At 30.8% G+C, this 24,484-nt stretch overlaps 2 protein-coding genes across 4 annotated transcripts in view; one reads left to right on the top strand and one right to left on the bottom strand.

The window, feature by feature from the left end:
* Positions 1-301: 301 nt before the first annotated feature.
* Positions 302-21,388, bottom strand: mRpL47 (mitochondrial ribosomal protein L47). Of its 3 annotated transcripts, XM_076450327.1 has the most exons (7): positions 19,186-19,205; positions 17,699-17,782; positions 16,896-17,023; positions 15,315-15,375; positions 12,061-12,157; positions 9,716-9,846; positions 302-1,393 (listed from the first exon to the last, which is right to left on the bottom strand). In XM_076450327.1, the coding sequence occupies exons 1-7, from the start codon at positions 19,188-19,190 to the stop codon at positions 1,132-1,134; spliced, it is 768 nt and encodes a 255-aa protein (XP_076306442.1). In that variant the 5' UTR covers positions 19,191-19,205; the 3' UTR covers positions 302-1,131. The 3 variants fall into 3 exon arrangements, with proteins under 3 accessions (XP_076306442.1, XP_076306445.1, XP_076306444.1); XM_076450330.1 differs by lacking the exons at positions 17,699-17,782; positions 19,186-19,205 and adding an exon at positions 21,360-21,388; XM_076450329.1 differs by lacking the exons at positions 17,699-17,782; positions 19,186-19,205 and adding an exon at positions 20,200-20,341.
* A 2,306-nt stretch (positions 21,389-23,694) lies between these two features.
* LOC143222990 (glutaminyl-peptide cyclotransferase-like) overlaps positions 23,695-24,484 on the top strand; it is a 37,973-nt gene continuing 37,183 nt past the window's right edge. The window contains exon 1 of the mRNA XM_076450316.1: positions 23,695-23,852. Within this exon, the coding sequence (XP_076306431.1) occupies positions 23,757-23,852 (96 nt within the window). The 5' untranslated portion in view covers positions 23,695-23,756. The remainder of the gene's footprint in view (positions 23,853-24,484) is intronic.

Here is a 24,484-nt window from a genome sequence, read left to right as displayed (position 1 = left end):
TTCTTAACAAGAGCAACTAGTAGACATGGATGACAAAAGCATTCTGGGAGAAATACCCTTATTAGATGGAGGGGTTAATATTTTCAGTACAGATCCTGTTTTTAGCAAGCATTTTACTGACTTAGTTTTTTTAGTGTTTTCATTTTTAAATTTTTGATAAGTCTCTTCATAAGTCACTCTACAACACATTTGCTGATGACTTCTGTTGGAACAATTACTAAACTTTCCTCTAGGAAATTAGTGTATTTGAGAACAAATTGTATATTAAAATATTCAAACACAAGAAAAACAATTTGAAAAATACCTGTTCATTTTGTTTTATTGTCCACTATTTCACTTATTGTTTTCTTTCTAGGAAAATCTTATTACATTTAAAAACTTGTTAATCTGTAATTTATGAATCCATTTATGTTAGAAACTTTTAAATATTTTGGTTAATATTTATCACTATCCAAGTGATTTATCATATTTATTGTGAATTAGAAACAGAACTTGTATCTTAAAATAAACCTTTTACCCATCTGAATCTACTTCACAATTCACCAAAGTAAGTAAAAGTCAATTACAAATAAAGTTATTCATTTTATGTATTTTTTATAATACTTCAAAAAATTACCTATTTGATCATGGGTGTAAAGCTGGAGAAAGCAACAAAAGTGATGACCAATCACATGTTTTGAAATTTCTTGTGTTTCATGTGTAGGCTGCCCTCAAAGTACTTAAAAAGTTATATTGTTATATCATGTGTTACACTCTTTCGTGATTACCGTTTCTAATAAATATCTAACACATTTTTAAAGAACGGTTGTTGAGGATAGAATACACATGGCTAAAACTAAAATTTTTACAAGTAACTGTCACACCTATGTTTCATTTTAACTATCACTCCAGAGCTCAACCCTCCTTAGTAATTTATTTTTGAATTATTTTGTTTAAAAGAAACAGTAGAAGTCAATAATAATAAACAAACTAGAGTTAAATGTCAACCCAAAAAACATAACATTCAAGATCACCACTTTCAATAAAGCACAACAATCTTGAAGAAATCTTCCATATTCCTGAGAATTTGTTCCATCAATTCATTTAACAAATACAAATTAGCAATCTGTCTTGACAATTAATTTGAACATATCATGCTATTTTTTTTTGTATAGCCTCAATATTAATATCAGGATACTGTTCTCTTAAAGCTTCCATGTCAATATTAGGATAACGTTTAAGCAGTCCTTGAACATGGTTTCTTCTTCTTTGATGTTCTTTGATTTGATTTCTAACAGTTTGCTCTTTAAGCTTTCTCTGAAAGTCTATGACATCAGAAGAAAACTCTACCACATCATCTTCATTATAATCACTGTTAAGTTCTTTTGGAATCACATGTTCTTCCATTTGGTGTCTGAAGAAAAAAAAGCAAAAACATTAGTTATACATGAAAAAAATAAATAAATAAAAATAACAGCCATGAAACTTGTAAAGAGAGGAAATTTCTACTGAATTGAGAAATAATACTTTAAAAACAACTGTTATAAACAAAAGTATTAGAAATGAAATTGAAATTTGTATTTGTTTCTAACAGAGACACAGCAATTGTTAATCTAGTTTTATCTTTCTTCTTGCACTATCCTTTTAATGCCTTTCATTAACAATTTTTTTATACATAATCAGCACCATCTTCAAATTGTTTTTCTGTATTGAAGCTGCAAAAGGCTAATGTTTTAAGACACCCAGATAAGGGAAGGAATTATTTGGGAAGCTATCAAGAAACATGTTCTTATTTAAATTATTTTGATACTGGAAGTATATATTCAGAGTACAGAATTGTTAATGTAGATAAGTATGTAAACTGAAATGAAAATTCATTAAAAAATGAAATAGATTACTGTGTCCTTAGCCGTTATAGTATTTGAACTGAACATTTTTATTTTGCTTCCAGTTGACCACTTTATTTTCATTATCCTCAAAATGTATTACATCTCTCCTTTACTAATTTTAATCACCAAATTAAACTGTTCCTAGTTTTGTCAGATCAAATTAACCACCTGAGGGAGAGCTTAAAATTTTATTTTGGAAAACATTATTAGAACTGACTTAGACAATTCTCAAATTATATTCCTTTTATTTGCACTAAACCACTGAGATTAAGAGAAGGGTATGCACTCAGATACAGGTTTGACAAATCCTATCTGAGAGTATCCATTCCAAGGTCAATGATACAAAATGGTGGATAAGAAGAATGAAGAGACCATTTTGTAAGAAGTAATCAGTGAAGAGCAATATGATACACATAAACATAAACCCACAGTTACAACCACAATAACATATTCACTGGGGAACCTGGTGCCTTTCTAATTATGTATATAAATTATAAAAAAGTGGTGCAGGCCCAAAATCTAGATAGCAATTCTAACAGAAAGGGTATAGTCAATAAATAGATGAACCCCCACAACACATAAAAAAATGAAGTTCCCAAGATACTAGTTTGGCAAAAAAATTCAAAGTGTGCTCTAAATCATTCTTAACCATTAAACTTGATGTGAAATGTAAGGGTTTCCTATATAGCATTAGGCATGATTGGAAGCAAGCTAATGTTTTACAATTAGATATTTTCTGGAATGGAGAGTTGCCTCATAAAATTACAGATTTTAAGACTTTCCACATTGGTGTATTCTTAAACATTGAATTAATACTTTCCATGCTTTAGTAAATGAAGAATTTTCTCTTTAAGTTGGTATTCTGTCAGCTGATTTCTTAATGTAATAAGATACTGACATTTGAAGTTTCTTTGTGATAGGGAGCAGGTTATGTTTTTCCTGCATCAAACTTGTTCATCTTTCTAAATTCAGAATCTTCTAATGTTATCTCAATAAAAATCTCCATGGATACTTCTACAACTGGTTTCATGATTTGAAGAGTACACAACCGTATGGTAGAATGTACCTATAGTGTAGTGTTCTAAGGTATAATTTTTTCTGTTCTCATCAATATTTTACTAAGACAAAGTCCACACAAGAGAAAGATGATGAAGCAGAATATTATCTGCTGCTACCTGCTTCTTGTTTGCACTGATGTTCAAACGTGAAACAGTAAGTTAAAGTCAATAAAATAGGAGGTTTGGAGAAATGTATTTGCAAGAAAAGAACATGGACTTAGAAAACATGCAAATGGGGCAGTAAGTGTAAACAAACAAAAATATAGTTGTTGATGCACAAAGCTCTGATGCACGTTTTTTAAACTTACAATGTCACAAAATACTGGACAACTAGACTTGTTACATAAGTATGTTTTAGTGACTATATGGGACAACGAAGGAAACAAATTTACAAAGGACAAACAGGATTATGATAACAACACACCTTTGCCATGCTTATGTAACAGTGCAGTATCCTAGCTTACATATTTCAGTAATCATTCCCACTACTTACAAACGAGAATAAACCCTAGCTCATACTAAGTTGTATAAACTTCTGTTCCACCTCCAGGCTTAAGTATGGTTTATATCCAAGAGAAAGATAATATAGGTGTAATCAGGCAAATACAAGCTTTCTTAAAAAGAGTGCTACAATGTGTAACCACAGCATTTACTTTTTTTCAAAACTATAGCTAAGTACAAAAACATTCATGAACATTTCAAAAATTATTTATGCATGTACCTAAATAAAGATACCAACTATAATATATATGTGATTTTGAATCCATTTTACTTCACCATATAGGAACCTAAAATAATTTAGGTATGTGAATAATGTTAAAACATTTCATCAAATTCATTATTTGGTATCATATGATGGATCAACTGTTTAATGAACATGCATGCATGCTAAAGAATTATTTTCTTTTTCACTAGAGCCAAAATTGAAAGAAAAAGAAATCAAAGTAGATTCCTAATGAATTTTTATTGGCCATAACCTCTGCAATGGATTGCAGTTAAGCCTAATCAGCTCAGCATGGATGAGCAAACCAAAGAAATACCATTAGGCCTCTTATGATGGTAAAGTGTATATAATATCAATGGGGCTTGGAGTCCACATTACTTCACCATATAGTAACCTAAGTAAATTTAGGTATGTGAATACTGTTATGACATTTTGTTGAATTCATTATTCAGTATTATACAGCAGGCCAACAGGAAGTCTTTAATAAACAAACATTATCCAACAGCCAAATAAAACAAACTAAAAAGTACAACCAAAATAACACCAAGCAAATTCTAATTATAATACAGTACAGCTCAAAATAAGGTATGATGAACAGAATGTAAATCAATACCACATAATAAAAGTAAACAGATTATAAAATGTAATGGTCAAACTAAATGAACAAAGTATAATACAGGACAAGCTCAAAATGAAGAAAATTAAACATAAGTTTATACTTTTGTTTAGTTTACTAACTGATTATTATTTAATTACAAGTTACAGCTTTCACATAACTAGATGAAATGAACAAAATACAAAATGACTTGAACATAATACAATGCAAGCTCACAATAAGACTGAGACAGTGGAAAACAACATAAATTACAAGTAATAAAAACAAAACTCTAATAGTCAACAATATTCAATGCAATATGACCTCAAATAAAGACAAAAAACATCACATACATATAATAAGTCAAACTCACAAAGTGCAAAACAGCAATTACTATACAAGTTATAATTCAAGGTACCGAAGTTTAAAATAATCAAAAATTGAATAATGTTGGCATAATTATGTAAGGAATTAAAGTAACAATAATAAAGTGAATTAAAGCAAAATACAATGATGAAAACATGAATCAATGTTGCAGGTCTCGAGACCACCCTTCAAAACTTCATCTGGCATGCATATCCTTGATATTCAAAATGTCTGGCAAATACACTGTGATCTCATTCAGTTTTAAAGATCATAAAGAATAAACCACCACCATAAATGCTTGAAAAACAACAAGTTTTTCTTCTGTTTTATTTATTGACCTGCTTGATTTTTTGTATTCATTCATTTCTTTCCTTGTTTTTTTTCATAGGAGGAGACATTAAAACATGGGGTGAAATTATTTGCAGTTAAAATGTTAATAACGTTTGAAACATGATTTTTATTCTTCTTGCTTTATGTTTCATTGTATAATTTATCACATAGTCTTGACTTTGGACACTAAGGTCTTGACTACAACATTGACATGAATTAATGGAGAAAGAAAATTGTTACAAGTTCAAATTAGGTTTTCAAAATGCTGAGGTGATGGTTTATCTGGGATTTTCTCTTAACACAAATGGTTCACAAACTTGTTATAACACGACTGAGAATATACAAATTATTTCCTTTTGTTAGAAAATTTCATAAAAAATTTCTTATAGAATTGGCAGAGCCAGCATTAGATCCTCACAATTTGAGCAAAATGTTTTCTTTTATGAATGTAAATAATTCACAGGCAATATACTGATTATTTGAAGAAAAGAGTGACAAGTGGTCAGAAGCATAGCCTTTTATATCAACTTTATACATGAAACTCCAAGTTAAGCCAGCCCCTAGACTTCTATGTGGCATAAATCTGTTAGTGAGAACAATGACATTAATGGTTAATGAGGACAGCCATCTCTCACACATGTAGGATTCTCCCACCACTATCTCATTGTGAAGACAGTGTTTTTGATATATTCAACCTGAGAAGCACCTTATGCACACAGTAAATACAGGATGAGATCATATGGTTCAGGTACAGCATTCTTAACTTTCAACTACCAACTAGAAGAAAGGCAGCCATTCAGCAGAACTTTCCATCACAACAATGAAATTAATAATAATTCTTATAATGTAACTATGACTGCAATTTCAATAGCATTACACTGCAAATCTTAAACCTTATAACCTATATTAACGGCTAAGACAAGCTTAGCCCTAAAGTAAAAGGCCAGTTCAAATAGGGAAAGGAATTACCTCAGAACCACAAAAATGTTCATTACAGAAGCTGATAACATAAATTATACTGTTATAGATAGTGATAAGTGCTCCTAACCTAAAACAACATCAAAATAATTTATTAAACAAGTTACATGCAATATGTATAATTCAAACAAAATTAACTCAATCTTCATTTTAATATAAACAAAGGAGTATGTTAACCTACCCAACAAAAATTGCATGATGAAACCTTGAAATAAATAATAAAATAACTAAGAAAATTTAGAAATAACAATAAGGTTTAATACTCAGCAACACTTACCAAGTTCAAAATTATTACAATCCTGCAAATCAGATACATTTCTTAATCAAAATAATTTAATTATACACCATGTTTCTTTCATTCTGAAAGCACCAGTAATCTTGATTTCACTTTCCATTGTAATCTTTTGTTTATCTTTCTATTAAGATCCAATAACTATCAATTCTTCATCAACATCAAGGTTTTGTCAAAATAAAGAAGCTAACAAAGACAAATTTTTCATCTCTTTGAAAAGTTTATATTTTCCTTCAATGAAAATATTCTTCCAGTAGATAATTACTATTACAGCAAGCTATTCTCAATCTGACTACTCTCTCATGTACAAATATTTTACTTGGTGCTAGCTTTGAAGTCAAGGTTACATCATGGGATACATCAAGGTATCCCATGATCTGAAATTTTGGTCACATTATATAAAGAGTATATATGGCAATCAGTGTAACCCAAACCAGGGTTCAACTGTATACACAAACCAATCCAAATATAATGTCAAATAACCATATACTATAATATACACACATCTAATTAAATACACTTAAAGTACATGAAAATCAACACCAAAAAGGTTTATCTCCTGCTGATGGTTCAGTGAACATACAACTTTTCAATCGGATTATCATCAACTTCAAAGATGACATGTGAAAAATTAATCAAAACAAAAGTAAATTTCCTGTCTTAATTCAACACCCATATCATATTCATGTTGTTAACTACAAAATATATTCATACATACACAATCAGTGTAGTAAAACCATTAGATCCACAGAAAGAATCTTGCACCATGACACTATCTAAGGTCATATTTGTTGACATACAAGTTCTTGCTAGGAATTTCTACTGAAAAACATCCTCCAATCATTTGCCCAAACTCTGAATCTCAGAAAGCAACATTAATCAACAAGAATCGTCACCAGATTTAAGTGTTCTAAGATGTTACCTGACCACATTAGCTATTCTAAACAGTGCTTGCAAACATTGATACAAGTTAAAATGATGTATAAGTATTCCAGGATATCACTTGACCACATCCACTATTCTAAACAGATATCACCTGCTAGTATCATGTATAAGCATTCTTCTTCAGCCATTCTAGGCAGTGCTTATACATATTATCACAAGCTATAATCATGAATCTTACATTTTAAAGAAATTCATAATGTATTAAAACATACAAAAAAGAATGTTAATTTTGAATCACTTTTCTGTTTATCAACATTTTATATAGATGTACATATACACACACACACACACACATCTAAATAAATAGGTATGTGTATTTATAAATCCTGAAAAGCCTTCTAAAAGACACAAAATTTTAATCTAAAATAAAAAACTAAAGGAAGTAGAAGTCTGTGACAATACATAGTATGGACACTAAAAAGTAAAGTGCCTTAAAGTCACACACTATTCATAAAATTTTATGTTTGTATAACTATACTAAAAGATAATTTGGATAATAGTACATATGTCATGTTTGTTTTAGTGTATTTATATTCTTTTGACTACTGATGTTCCTCAAATATAAGGGTAAGAATGTTTTATCCAAATTCATCTTCTGAAAAATCATAAAACCAAACTTTAAAGGAACATATTCATCTTCAAAGCAGAATTTAATCATCCTCTTCATTTAAATAACAAATTAAATAAATTTTTTCAAATCACATCAACATTCACACATTACATTTTATTGCAATTTCCAGCCCTTTTATTATATGGAAACTGAACATGGATATTTGAAAGTTAAATTTCGCTCTTTACTGTAAGGTTTTGGTCCTCTTATTGGACCCTTATTTATTTCATTTCATTGGTGAAAACTCTGATAAAATAGCTACAACTAGCAATCAAAGAAAAAATTTAATATTGTGTTACTTTCTTTGTTGAAATACAAACACATATAAGCTACAAGACTTAAACAACAGTAAATAACAGTTTGACATAATATCAAAAAGTACTATTTTTTTCTCTTTCATCTTTTCAACATCGTTTTGGCAGAAATTAGTACACCAAATCATAGTTTTTTTCTGGTTCACACCAAAACACTCAATATGGTATCAATGGCTTGAATTCAGAACTTTTTTAAATACTTCTTGTCATTTAATAAATGAGGGTCAAGTTACTATGCTATTAGAAGATATATAATAACCTATAACCACCCACTCTATTAACACCTGTTATCATGTAATTATGAGTACAAAGTTTTACTCAACACAAGGGAGTTTTCTCTTAGTGAATGGCAGTTATAACACAAACACAGAGAAAGATATTTTTATTATTTATCTCTGGACCAACATCCTTCTGATGTTCTAAGTTTTCTGCTGTAAAACACAGCCACATCAGTAATTAGCAAGTTGGCTGGAGAAAATGTGTTCTCATTCTGCTTGCAAATGATCATGTCAGCACCCTTCATTTTACGTTCTGCATCTAATAAGACAGTGATTTTTGTATGTACTGTATTTTTAAAATAGGTCCAAGATTAGCCCTAAAAACAATAAAACACAAATATACAAATTTCAACCTACAGAAAAAGGGCAAGTCAAAATTTCCTTTCAATGTCTCCAACCTCTTGTGGCAAGATAATAGGAAAAAAGTAACTAAGATATAAACATAAATAATCTTGAGAACATTGTGATTGTAGCCAGAAAGTCTCGGGAACTGGCTTGTTCTCCAGAAATAGAGAATAAATTGGAAGAAACCTCAGAGTATGTTCCATCACAGTATGAAAATAAAGAATAGAATAACTTTACCTTAAATGGTTGACCAGTGGCATAGGATAAAGAATTTTCCAGAAGCATTTAATCAAATGTGCAATATTCCATTTGGTATTTTAATGATGAAATTTACTGATCAAAAACTGAATTTCTCAAAAGCTCACTTCCATCTTACAGATTTGACTGGTAACTTTACCTAATGCAGAAGTTATTTAAGATGCTGTGATTGGATTATATTACTTTCTACTTCCTATTCTTTCATGAAAAGGACAATAAAAACACTGTAAATGTAATGGTAACTACAATAAATTAGTTTGATAAAACATGCTGAGTGATCAAACAGTGTATAACTACATTTATTTATCAACAACCCTTCTGATCATACATGTTAAATGAAGGTAAACTCCTAATTCATACTCATAAGTATAAGTCTCTAAACCACTCCTTGAAATGAAAAAAGCCCCACTCCAGGAACGAACAATTATAATCTCTGTAGTACAATGATTATAGTACACATGTCTAAGGTTTACAGTAACGTCATCACTACATACAAACATTGTTTGAAGAATTTATCAAAATTTACTAGAATAATCCTAAATAAACATAAATTATTTACTGATTATGAAATAATGAAATAAGATATTTTAACCAACACACTACAATAAACATGATGAAAGTATCCAATGAACAAATACTTCTATATATATAAAAATGCATACAATATATCCAGTCAATAGATCAATTTTGTGTACTTTGAAATTACTGAACAACTCAATCAAGAATTCCTGTCTGTATTAAAAACAAAACTTACTTGTACTCATTTCCAAATGGATCAATACGGATTTCTGATGGCCTTTCTCCAGTTTCTCCTGTCTCTAACACATAATATGCACGGTTACGCTCTCTGATCACCTCTTCTAAATTCTTCATACTTTCTTCAACCTGGTACACACACAAGTATTATTTAAATATGTGTAAAAATAAAGGAAAACATTAGAGGGTGGAAAGTAGATTAAAAACAAGGTATCACTCAATCCACTGGAAAAGAATATGCTATGGTGTTTGGCTCAATGACATATAATAAATTATATATGTTTTTAAAAAAAGTTATTACAAATCTCAGGGAAATAAAGCAGAATTATACAAAATATTAGCAAGACTAACTTGTAGTTCAATTTATAACTTGCAAAGAATGTTTCTCTCCTGTCACATCAATGAAATATCTGCAATATTTTCAGTCAAAAACAAAGCAGAATTATAAAAAACAAGAGGAATCTTCAATAGGCACAGCACTTGAAATTCTTTTGGGCAGGAATAGAGTAAGTTAATCTATGAGACTTTGAGCATGGTTATATACATCAACTGAAAGGTTTGACCTCCTAAGTCTGAAACTGTAATTAGATCTCAAATTGATCAAGAGATGACAGAGCTATAAGCTAAAAGTTTGTACTTAAAACACTTACTGCCATTCTATGAACTGCTATGTCACAGCTAACAAGTTGAGATACCCATCCTTTGTCTGGATTATAAACTTAAGAAAATGTGGGCGTGGATGCTATAATAAATAACACAAAATTCCTAACTTTCCCACACATTATTCACTCTTACCTCACCTTCTAAAGTTCATCAAATTTCATGAAGATGCACAAAACATATTAAAAGTTATAGTATGGAAAATGATGGTTACTTTGTGATTACAAGGTTTGTTACATTGTCTGATTCCATACAGAAAGAGTTAGTGTGTTCTTTTTAAACTTGCACCTATATTAATAACTTCTTCCTTAGAAACTTATGATATTTTTATGCTATACAAGTTGGTAATTATATTTACATTTTTCAAGTTGATGATGGAATTAAAAATAAAAATTTCAAAATATTTGTAAATAAATATTTTTTCACACTGCCATATTTTTAATATTTCTAATAAAACTTTGATTTCCACCTTATAAATCACTTCAAAGAGTTCACCTCCTACTATCACAAGTTTTCTTACCAAATAATAAATATTTTAACTGTTTTTTTTGGTATTTTTTTCAGGATTTCAGTGAATTTGTTTTTTCTGAATTATAAGTTATCTATCACACACTGAAGCAAGAATGTTTACTAGTTCTGTAACATGTTATTTCAGGATAATTATTTTTAACAACAAATTAGTTTATTTAGTAACAATGGACTAAAGCCAGATATCTCAGTCTTCCGTGCCCCTTTCTCAACCTTCTGACTGATTTATTATAAAGCATCTTTTACTATACAAGCTTATATTTCATAAAGTGTAAATACATGGATTACGTACATTAAACCCTGAGATTATTATGTTTTGTATTTTTCTAATGTATAATCAATATAACAAAGTAATATTTATTCTCCTCAACAAAAATATTTACTAATTTTAAGAGTCTTATAAACATTTGTAGAGAGAAACCCAAACAGTAGCATTTTCAATTTCTTACATTTTCTTATATTTTCAAGTATACTTTAAAATTAAAAATGTTACTTAACCTTAGACTGTTGTACCTGATGATTTCTCATATTTTATGAACAGTAGTTAAAAATTGTCTTTAAAATAACCACAAACAAGTAGGAAAGAACATTAGTCTCATATGAAAAATAATGAATCAATGAGTTCAACAATTAGTCAGGGAATTTCACTGAGCTTCCAGATCTTGGAGCAACTACAATCAATGATTACTAACAGAAATACAAGGATAACTCTGTGTAAATGATAATAAACTTGCAGGGGTATTTGATGGTTCTAAAAAATATAAAAAATAGATTAAAAATAGTTTAAGTACAAGCTGTAGTAAGGAATATTTAACTTTTTTAAAACTTTAGTCTTAACAAGCTTAATTGGTAGTTAAAATACATTTCTTATTGGTAAACTTTTCATTGGTCATTTGAAAAGTAGTAAATTCATTTCCAGTTATTGTGTAATGTTTTAACACACTTATTACCTCAATAAAAATAAAGTTTTATTAAATAAAAGCATTGTCTTAAGACATTTATTTTCTAAAAAGTTGATTTCTTGTTATCAAGTTTTAAAGCTTTACTAGTGAAATCCTTCTGTAATTCTAGTTTGAGTTTGCTTATTCCATAAATGTAATAATAAGTATCATTAAAGTAAGTGCAAATTAATTACTAGTATGAGTTGCTTCTTACCTTGTCAATTCTTTCTGGACTAGGAAAAAGTTCCCATTCACTCTTTGCAGCATGTTCTACTGTTCTTAACATGTTTCTTTCTTTCAACAGAATATACCTGTTAATAATTAATTATAGTTTAAATATTTTACTTTCTTTTGAGAGGAGGTTTCCTTATAGTTATATCTACAGTTAATTAACATATTATTTGACAGTTATTATCCACTACACTAAGTTTAAATACTGCTTATATCTCGTTGCTTTCCTTAGCACAAAAAACAAAACTATGAATCTTCTAGCTCATGATATAATCAAATTTTTCTAGTTGTCCTGTTCAGTACTTTTGTGACATTATCAATTACAACTTGATTTGCCAAATAGTAAATATTGTACTCTTATTGTTTTTCTAAAGTTGGAGTGAATTTATTTACACTGCATTAGATATTACTAACTCATTGTGGCAAAATCTCACTACAAGACAATGATTATACTGTTACTGTTACATATATCAATTTACTCAAGCCAATATAACCATATTCAAAAACAAACTCAACAGTTAGAAAAATAGCTTCTCTACACAAAAAAACACATTACATAATGCTACATTTATAATTATGCTAAAAAGTATGAATAATTAATTATAAGTTATAAATAATAAATGAGAAAGAGAAATAGAAGAAATAAAATCATAAAAGAATGCTTTACAAAGAAGAATCAAATAATTTTTTTTACATAGTATTTATACACTTTGATCATATATACTAGCATTTCTGTGTAAACGTTCACCTACATATTCATCACACAAATACTTAAAATAAGTTATGCTACCCCCATTAAATTTAGTATAACATACACATTTCCATCTTAGACTATCATAGTTAACTTTAAAGGAATATAGACATGCATATACAGCACACAAAAGTGGTGTTCTAAGGAAAAGAAAAATGGAGCTACCTCTAAGACAATCTTGGGTTGAACAAAAACAAGCAGCTACATGGATTTTTTTCAAAAGACAACCTGCTACTACACTTATAAATTGTGGCTATATTCAACAACGAAAATTTTAAAACAATCCAAGTGTCTAGATGTAGGTACTACCAGGAACAAGCAACTTTTTTTACCTGAAGGTCACGAAGATTGAGCTACTGCTTGTGTACGACTGTTGTGATAATTGTTTTACAAGAGATTTACAAAGATTTTATTTATTTGAGCATACACCATTTATAAAATATATCTAACGGGTTTGTTCAGCTATTTAAATTTAAACTTATTACTTGTTTTTAATATAAAAATTCTAAAACTTTAAAATATCAGATAGTGAAAGCAGTTTGAAGGAATATATTTAACTTCGAGGTTTCGTAAATTACTGAGAGTAAGTAGAGAAAACAACAATAGCCAAATACTGTGTGATACACAGCATGCAATAATATTATCAATTTCTTACTTCTATGTTAGTTTCACCATGAAGAAAAATATTATTTTAAGTTTTTCTTGACAGTAATATAAAAAATATGCCAAGGAGAGACAGAAAGTACCAGTAGCAACTTAAAAATCCCAGATCATAAAAATGATCTACTGTTCACGTTTTAATGTAAACTTGAAAATAATTCAAACAATACAAGATAATGATTATATTGTCAATATTGTTGGTTGCACTTTAGTAACTTGTTTCAGTTTCTATTCCTGTCCTGACATTCTTTGTAAGAAAGAAAAAACTACATAAATGTCTCTGTAGATAATATATGAAAAAATACAGTCAAGATTATATGTTTGCAATAAACTAAAAACTGGTCTTTTTAGAACAATACATATATTTTTATAATATCAAAAATGGGTGTCTTCACTGCCTAGCCTCCATACTAAGAAGAAAAAAAACATATCACAATAACCATCCTTTAAAATGGATATATGAAAGATTTGATAAAGAAAATAAGTTAAAAACCAAGAAGTTGAAAGATAATAGCAGACAAAATGGTCTCTGAAAAGATACAGAGTATGTGTAAACACTACACAAAATGAATATTTAAAAACAACAATACAATAAAAGCACAGTAGGTACACATCAAATCTCCTACTGATCCAATGGGGAGCATAGCAACTGACAACATTCTTTGTGATGTGGACTCTAACATATTGTAAAAACATAAATAATCAATAAAAGTTGGAATTTGATAGAAACAGCCAAATCTACAATAGCCCATCATGTCAGAGAAAATATTTTTAAAAAATTGGATAATACTAAAATAATAATGTAATATGAACCAACAACCAAAAAAAAGAAGCATTTGACATCCATCTAACTGATAACTCAACTTAGCCTAGCACAAATGTCAGCAAAACCTTAATAACTCTCTTTAAAACATTCATATAACTGATTCAAATCTTAACAGAAGAAGAATGTAATATATTTAGAGCAACCCACCCTTAACAACAAAAAACACAAACTAAATCCTGGCTCCTGTCATAACATACAATCCTTCTCATGAATTCCCTGAAGACAAAGCAGATTGGCAACTAAAATGTAAGACATAACTAATTAATATCCAGTGATAGTAACAATATCACTAACCAATACTTATGTGAGCATTTATTAATGTCCCATCACTGCAACCTTTGCTTAATCAGAAGAAATATCTAACAAACTAAAAACAACTAAAAAACTAATGATAGAGAGTTGAATAATAAGTTTAAAAAGTTAAAAAAAAATTAATCAAGAATTAAAAATAACATAACAACATGCAAGTGGTCTTATTTATCTTTACATTAAACAATATGCTAACAAACTTAACTGCTTTAAAAAAAATATGGGATAATTAAAGACACTACTTTGGTTTTGACAGCTAAGCAAATAACCAATGCTTGTTACAAGAACTTGTGTGATACCTACTAATGGTAATTTTATGATACTAACAACAATTTCACTGACTGTTTGAGTTAATGTTGGTAGCTATTTTGATCAGCAATCTCACCAAAACAGCCTGCATCCTTGGGCACAAAATTTACAAGCTGTAACAATGACTAGCAAAACTAATGCAATTGAAACTTATTTAGAGAGTAAAGACATGAATGTGGGTAAAATTATGTGTGTAGCTACGTCCTAGCAAAGGCTTGTTATATAACAGGTTTTGAGGAAAAATACCAATAGTTTCTGTAACTATTACCACTAAAGTATTAGTTTTAGCATGGTTTAATTTTAATACTGTATTTGTCAGTAGTGTGTAAAACAAATTTCAAACTAACTTAATGGTGCTATGAGTAAATTATCAAACACATACCAAAGTTTGTGGAGATCAACATTACTTTTAATTCTCAAGTCATCCTTTCTCCAGGCTCTTCCTGAAAAAACAAATGCATATTTTTCATATAGGTCTTGTAAGGAGTAATTTGTTTTATTTTCTGCTCTTATTACCCTGGAATTCATTTTTTTAATTATACTTTATTATGCATCAAATGCTTAGTTATAAGTATGCCAACCACAATGTAAACCTAGAATCAATCTAATATATATGTATACAATTCTGTAACATCACTAAACCAAGTAATTGAAGACAGTTCTTTATCTATCAACAGAGAACAATATACTATTCTTCTTTCTTACAGGTTTAGTAAGTACAAGTTAAAACATTACAAAACAATTTTGCATCTAATTGTGTTTGGCAGTAAAGTATCCACAAAAAAAAAGTACCCAAACAAAACTTTAAAATATACCAAGCTCTGACTAAATAGATATATCAAGGTTGAGTAAATTATATTAAAAGACTTAGAAGCCTCACCATATTGTTACAGTTTATATTACATAGTCTGCAAAAGGATCAGTTATCAGGCTTTTATGTCTAAAATTCACCACTTCCACTCCAGAATATTTTCCATGACCCATTTATTGTACAAATATTATGGATTCCCAGTACCTGACTGACTGAACCATATGATTGCACAGAAATCCAATGGCATTCCATCTAACAGTTTAACCAATGTCTTCATACAGAATAGCACAGATGCCCATTTCATTCTCCAACTGACTTAGGTACACATGTAAAACTGTAGGATTATCTTGAATCCATATCCTGTTTGCCTTGTTTCCATATGGAAATCCTTCTTTATTATGTTGCACACTGTGGCCTGGGAGAGTTGAACAGCCATTGCCACCTACATTTCAATTCTTATCTTTTATAAGACACCCAGTTTTGCTTACCCCATTATGAGTCACATGGGTGTGTGCCACTACAACTGGTGAAGGTGTATCATATGATAATATGCATGTGAGAATCACTTAAACCATGTAAACTAAAGATGCATGGGAGTAAAATGCTTGCAGCTTGCAAAAACATTTTTGCAAATAGGAGCCAGCACTGGACTAGAACCTCTGTGTATGTTAGCTGAAGTAAGATACTTTGTTAGAAATAAAACTTTTGAGGTTTATCCAATAATTTGTCTTTCATTTTAATACTGACATTGTAATATGAAGGCATCAAAATTACAGCAGTATAGCACTTCTATTATTAAATTCCTAGAACACAAACTGAAAAGCTGCAAAAAATATTCATTTCTCATTAATACTGTTTAACATTACATCAGAAGTTAATGTTACTTGAAAATGAGAATTATTAATTCACATCACACCACTGTGAAACTCACCAAAACAACTGTAAATGCAAATATATTCCCATCTAGTGGGTAGCCTTTTTTTACAAAAAACAAACAAAAAGTTCTTAGTTTTGGGATTCAAGTTTTACAATTATATAAAATGAGTGGTTCATGTTTATCCAAAAACACCAACTGATAACTTCCTCACGGAATAATTAACCATGTGACAGAAGACTTTTTTCTTTACTACCTATGTTTTCTTATTTATTTACCTGACTTAACTTCTTGAGCACCCCAGTTTTTTGGATCATCAAAAAATTCCATCAATTCTTTACAAGACTTTGTTGTCTGGATTGAACGCTTATACTCTTGGATGCATGCTCTCCTAGTACAAACTGACCTAATGGATAGAACAAGAGATGGTGTTAAAGCTTCTGCATATTTGGATATTAAATGTAAAAATAAATGTTAATCTGTGATGTATGTATGGCCCATATTATTATTATTCATGTTAATTTATATATCTATTAAATTACCAAACAACCAACAATATAATTGAATATTTACTGGTAAATATTACTTACCTGAATTGTAACCCTGAGTTCAAATTATTACAGTAATGTAACTAAAGTACTAAAATTATTCAATCACTTTGAGGCTTCAAAATCACCCGAAGGTCTTATGATTAATAAAGGTTTTTAATTTACTTAAAAAAAGGCAGTATCATGATGTCTTATCTGAGAGATAAGATAGCAAAGACTTTAAAATTTCTAATACTTGTACCAAAAGACTTAGATTAATATCACTAATTCCTTGTAAAAATTTCTATTAATTTCAGTTTATTCTTAAGATACAATACACAACTTGGTTTGTCATGCATATATCATACAAGTCTTACTAAACTACAGGGTGAACTAAGATAATGATGATTTAACAACTGTTTTAACCATTCTTATTGTTACACCCTTATTTTTTAACTAAATCTTAAAAATACTTGAAAAACAAACCCACAAAAATTATGTATGCACAGACACTTTTCAACTCTTTTCAAAAGAGAAATTTCCAAGATCTTAACCTTTCCTCATTTGACAATCTTTCCATTCCAGTTCTCACCTTGGTAGCCTTCCTATCAACACTTTCCAACAGTTCAGTGCACTTCCTAAGTTAAAAGTTCCAAGACTGAATACATACTCCAAAAATAGCTCAACTAATAATAACCTATACAATGAAATTACAGCCCCATTAGAGTTGTTTTCAATAAAATCTTATTTACCCTATCAGTAACAACAGCCCACTGCTTGGATAGCTTAAGAGACTGATCAACTAGAACATCGAGATCCTTTTCTTCCATATCAATGTTAAGGCCCAGCATGGCCAGGTGGGTTAAAGCATTTGACTTGTTGTCCAAGGGTTGTGGGTTCGAATCCCCGTTGCACCAAACATGCTCGCCCTTTCAATCATGGGGGCATTATATAGTGATCCCACTATAATAGTCAATCCCACTATTCGTTGGTAAAAAAGTAGCCCAAGAGTTGGCAGTGGGTGGTGATTATTAGCTGCCCTCCCTCTAGTTTCACACTTCTAAATTAAGGACGGCTGGAGCATATAGCCCTCATGTAGCTTTGCATGAACTTCAAAAACAAAACAAACAAAATCCATATCAATATGATTATTTCTATCAAAATTATTCTTAACCTTAAAGGTTATATCCCATATGCATGATTTTTCATTTATTATAATTGAAAACCATCTGCCATTTATTCACCCAACTCACCAAATAATCAAAATTCTTTTTGTAAGGCAGCAACATTCTCTTCACAGCCAGTAAAAATCAAGACTTTAGTATCATCAGCATATTTATGTAATTTATTGGTCATTTGTTCATGACTAAAACCTTCCTCAGGTGACCAACTTAAGCCCCCACTTGTCTGATAGATGACTAGTGCCCTCAAACAGACTCTTACTCAAAACATTATTTCAGTCTACTGAACATTTATTCATAACCATACTGTAGATATAATGTTGACTCTGATCTTCAATCAAAATCATGGGTAAATCCACTGACCATAAACTCAAAATTTTGAATCCCCACAAATATATATTTTTGTTCATTTTTCTTTTAAGAAAAGTTGTACTTTATACAAGAGAACACTTTGTAAAATGCATTGAAAGAAGCTGAAACTATTAGAAGTTTGGTTTTGTATTTGGCTTATTATGCTATTTTAGTCACTAAACATTTAATCAAGGACAAGCTGCACCTTCAACCTGCTTCATACAAATACATTTTCTATGAAATTCAACTGAATGTAAATAAATATATGTGATAACACAGTACAATGTACACAGTTCAGTTACATTAACATGCATTAAACTGCAAAATGTTTATGGAAATTCTCAAAGAAAATTAATGCTGCTAAGCCAAATATTTAAAAAGCTTAAATTAGAGAATAGATATTTATGACAATAAAATAAACATGACTGTTTCAATTTAGTAATGTTAAATCAGCATTAGGAACTGAAATGATCAAATTTACAAAATCAAGCTCAGAATTTTCATCATACATCATAATAGTTGAAACACTGGCCTCCTTTTGATTACACTTGTATAGATCTAAGCCTAACTTTTCACAAACATGACCAATCAAGTCTAGGAAATATAGAAGGCCTACCTATCATGAGAAAAGTGGGAAAATCCATGAATTAAACAGAACATAATAATGATAACTAGAAACAAAATTTTATGAAAGTTTTTAACAGGACAAAACATATAAATAATAAATAATGCAAGCTTTTCTGCTATACAGGTCAAAACAAACTTTGAGTAGGAACGAGAAGACATATGAACATTTGTGTATATGTAAAAAAGCAGTAACAGTAGTAAGGGTGATAGTTTCAATGCAAGTCTAGTGTTACTAGTTGATGGGTAAATCAATCTGGTTAGAATGAAAACAATGAAAATGATTAGCCAAGCTCACTCTTCAGTTTAAAAGATGCAGAAGTCATTTATTGTTTGTTTCCTTATGATACTTTGTAACATTAACATGGTTTGGGCTTATGTTTTTCCAACTTCATGAAACTTCCCAGGAAATTAGGTATCAAACGTTTGTTGAATAAAGTTACAAAACTGTCAAATAAACATTAACTGTACTTTTTGTAAATATATATGATACAAAGAATATCAAAATAATTTCAGTGATAGTCGTAGAATGCCAATTAACTAATAAAAAATTCAATTTTTAGAACATTGGAAAATTTGTTTTGATAAGTGAACTGCAGAGCTAAAACAAGTTTCAATTTAGGATTTGTTTTGTTGCATTAAGATGAAAAATGACGTCGCATAATTTATTTATTTTTTATTATAACAGGATAAGAACACTAAATTTAATATTAGGTTGAATCGAGGTTTTCGTGCTCAATTATCATTATCAGTATCATTAACGATCAACGTTATTACTCTTAGCACCAACGGTTTATTACACTAATTTAAAGAAATAAATATTATGTTTTATTAAAGTAATACGTACGCTTATATAAAGAAAGAAGTAAAAATTATATGATATTAAATATGTTATTTACCTCAGAGATCTGTAAACAGGTCCTATTAATACGTTAGACGCCATGTTTATTAAATTGAGAATGCTTTTTGGAAAAGTGTTTTAAACGTTACATTTTATAAAATAAAAAATAAACACAAATTAATAGCTACGTTTATTTTCTGTTGAATTGAAATAGTATTGAATTTATTCAATAATATTATTAGCTGTGTTTTTCTCTATATGTGCTCAATTTAACTATATATACATATATTTCAAATCCAATAATCTCAAAGTCTACAAATGTAGAGTTAGCTTATTAGTTCATAAGGTTTCTCCATGAGAACTATACAAAAGATTAATTGCACAGAGTTGTCCCTGATTTTATGGTACAAGACATGGCCTTGCTTCTGCATGTTAGACTAAATAGTTGGGAGTGGATTTTGAACAGGTGTGAAAAGCTTTTAGGGCTTGGTTTGTTTTGAATTTCATTTTTCTCTTGACTTCATTTTTTTAGTATGTAGATTATATTAAAAATATGTAAAGCTAAGGTCAATTGGAAAAGGAGAAACATTTGACCTGGACCTCAAGTTCAAAATGACCTCAAATTTGGACACTTGTATTTTATTGCATTTAAGTTTCACTACTTGTTTTTATGTGCCTCCGAATGAGACCAAAATGTGTCACACTTTCAGCTTAGAGCTGCAATTATAAAACAAATTAAATATTCAAATAATGTTTCACCTTTTGGATTAATTATTGTCTTATTTTGTTTTCATGTGTTATAATTTTGTTATTATTACAGCCAAGAGCCTCAAAAAATAGATTTGTTTGTTTGTTTTGTAATTTTGCACAAAGCTACTCGAGGGCTATTTGTGCTAGCCGTCCCTAATTTAGCAGTGTAAGACTAGAGGGAAGGCAGCTAGTCATCACCACCCACCGCCAACTCTTGGGCTACTCTTTTACCAACGAATAGTGGGATTGACCGTCACATAATACACCCCCACGGCTGGGAGGGCGAGCATGTTTAGCGCGACGCGGGCGCGAACCCGCGACCCTCGGATTACGAGTCGCACGCCTTACGCGCTCGGCCATGCCAGGCCTCTGTCAAAAAAAACAAAAAAAAAAAACGGACCTCTTTGAACTTTTAAGGAGGCCTGCATATAGCCAGTGGAATAAATTTGATGAAGAATTCCTACTCACGTTAGTCCCGGCATGGCCAAGCGTGTTAAGGTGTGCGACTCGTAATCTGAGGGTGGCGGGTTCGCATCTCCGTCGCCCCAAACATGCTCGCCCTTTCAGCCGCGGGGTGAAGGTCAATCCCACTATTCGTTGGTAAAAGAGTAGCCCAAGAGTTGGCGGTGGGTGGTGATGACTAGCTGCCTTCCCTCTAGTCTTACACTGCTAAATTAGGGACGGCTAGCACAGATAGCCCTCGAGTAGCTTTGTGCGAAATTCAAAACAAACAAACAAACAAACTAATCACGTTATTAAAATTCTGTAATAAAAATATAAATAAATAAATTTCCTTGATATTCTTTTTATTGACTTGCTAAGAGTGTAAACTAAAGGTTCTTGTATGACTTGACAGAATACTCGTAGGTGAGTGTTAAGACTAACACAACTAATCAGTAACACTAGAGTTCTTTTGCATCTGTCAGATGATTGAGTTGAGTTGAGTTTAACATTTTCTCATCTGGAGTTGATGCTTTCTCTTATCGCTTAACGTTCAAAATAATAGGATTTTTAGCCACTTTTGAAGCAAATATTTATGTATCCTTGTGGCAAATCATTATTGGAGACGTACTGGTTGAGAGTATGACAGAAACGTTTGTTGTTGTATAAACACAGGTGCATGATGCTATTTACACATAAAAAGCGTTTCAGAAGCAAACGTAACAGAAGAATGTTCTTTCAGAGTTACTAACTCTCACAGTGCTTGTGCTTTGGTCAAAAGATGACTATTCTAAAGCATTAAACAAAGCAGGAGAGCAGAAAGTTATTAAAGTTGATGGAGAAATGTAAGTTTTGTTTGCTGAAGTAGGAAAGGGCAGCAAATAACAAATAGGTCAGTGATCTATGACATGTAATATGACACTGTAGTAATTTGAATGTACAGATTGAATGTCAATTTATTACTTAAATCACTTAGACCTAAGTGCCAAATGTCTAGATAATGCTTGACAGCTTAAAATAGTTATTGTCCACCCGGAACAGTAGGATGCGCAGAACGTTAAATTTGTTAATGTTCTGTGTGATACTTAGCATCTAGTTGTTGTATCATTAAAATCATATGCTGATTGATTCTATATGACATAATCGTTCATCACAGAAACTAACAACATTAGTTAAAGGTGAGAACACCAGAAACTGTGGATAAATCAGTTTGTATCTTGGGTTAATGTATTTTACCCGAACAACAAATGATGTTTTTTTTTCAAAATTATTTGGTGTCATACATGGATAAGTTCAATTCTTTTTGGAAGGCATGCTTTCTCTGGCACTTAGTTTTTGTTACCAGTATGTTTATAATTCTCTTTAGGTGAGTGTACAGAAGAGTTATGTATCCACGATCTTCATACAGGGTAATTGTAAAAACATACCAATGTAGTGTATTGTGGGTAATGTTACACTGGATTAGAATACACGAAATTTACATACATTGAAAAAATGAAACTATAACACTGTAATATGTAATGGCTAACTTGGGTGAGGATACATGAAGTTAGAGTATACATTGTTATTATACAAGGTAAGTGTAAAACAGTGAAAAGTAAAAACTTCGGTTATGCAAACGTGTGGTGTTCGTTTGTTCTTCATAAATAGCAGTGGTTTATTTTGTTACGCCATTCTCAACTCTACTTAAAAGCATAGTTATATTTTACAACGTAAAACACTTCAGAACAGTTTTCACACAACATCTGTATAATACATATATAAAGGTCTCATCAGAAATTTATCAAAAATGCCCTTTGCAACTCGATTAATATTAATTTTGTTTGTTTTCTTGTAAACATTGCAGTCGGGTAACAAAGGACTTACTTGAAAAGCGTGTTTTCAGACGCTCTTAGTTTGTTGTGTGACTTTTTATAATTTTTCTACCTTTTGTTTGTTTTGGAATTTCGCACAAAGCTACTCGAGGGCTATTTGTGCTAGCCGTCCCTAATTTAGCAATGTAAGGCTAGAGGGAAGGCAGCTAGTCATCACCACCCACCGCCAACTCTTGGGCTACTCTTTTACCAACAAATAGTAAGATTGACCGTCACATTATACGCCCCCAGGGCTGGGAGGGCGAGCGTGTTTTAGCGCGACGCGGGCGCGAACCCGCGACCCTCGGATTACGAGTCGCACGCCTTACACGCTTGGCCATGCCAGGCCCCTACCTTTTGTTAAAGACGTTTGATATATATTTCGTGTGATTGTATCATGAGCGTATTTCTTCCTCACCGAATGCTTTTTCACCTTGAGAACTCGACAGGTATCCTTCACAAAACTAAACCATCGTGCTGTGACCATGACATCATTACAGTGTAGGCATTATAAGAAGACTAAATACGCGTCAATCTCTCGTTTCTGTTAGTTGAAACGGTGAGTGAGAACATGACACGCACCATTACTGAAGGACTACTTTTGATTTTCTTTTTAAACAATGTTTTCACATCACCTGTTCCTGGAACCGACTGGCTCGATAGAAAAGTAAGTAAATCCTGTATAAAATAATAGGATTCTGATAGGAATAGGAAACAAGTAGTAAGTGAAATATCCTAAAAGAAGTTTATTTGAATTTGTTTAATTTCGAGCAAAGTTAATCAAGGACTAACTGCGCAAGCCCGTCTATAATTTTGAAGTGTTAGACTAAAGGGAAATCAGCTAGTTAACACCACCTGCCTCCAACTTGTGGGTTATTCCAACGAATAGTGTGATTTGATAGTTACTTTTATAAAACACTCACGACCCCAAATGCATGGCGGGATTTTTGTTTGCTTGTTTCCAGTGGTAAAGACGGTCTAATGAGTAACTCGGATCCATAATTCTATATTCTAATCATTACTTAACACTTGGCCCACCAGTCCTTAAAAAAGAGCCTAAAGCGAAGATTTTCAGGGACGTTTTTCTTAATTGTTTTTGCTTGATTTGTTTAAAATATGTTTATGTCCTGAACTTTGCTCAATATTGGGGAAACTAAAGTATTGTCGGTATTTTATTGTGTTTATCTGGTTCCATTTGTATTTGTTGTTTTTTTCGCCAAAACCACCCACCGCCACCTCTTGAGTTCCTCTTTTATCCACTAAAATTTGGATTGACCGTCACATTATAACGACTCGACT

This window comes from Tachypleus tridentatus, chromosome 8 (assembly GCF_004210375.1).
Source record: "Tachypleus tridentatus isolate NWPU-2018 chromosome 8, ASM421037v1, whole genome shotgun sequence".
In the NCBI taxonomy this organism is placed as follows: Eukaryota; Metazoa; Arthropoda; class Merostomata; order Xiphosura; family Limulidae; genus Tachypleus; species Tachypleus tridentatus.
This window is presented reverse-complemented; position numbering and strand designations above follow the sequence as displayed.

What these genes read in the sequence shown, in the direction of transcription:
- mRpL47 (XM_076450327.1), bottom strand. An exon ending in TGCTCAAGAAGTTAAGTCAG is followed by an intron (nt 15,376 to 16,895) that starts GTAAATAAATAA and finishes TTGTTTTTTCAG; the next exon opens with GAAGAGCCTGGAGAAAGGAT. An exon ending in CCATTTGGAAATGAGTACAA is followed by an intron (nt 1,394 to 9,715) that starts GTAAGTTTTGTT and finishes TTTTTTCTTCAG; the next exon opens with ACACCAAATGGAAGAACATG.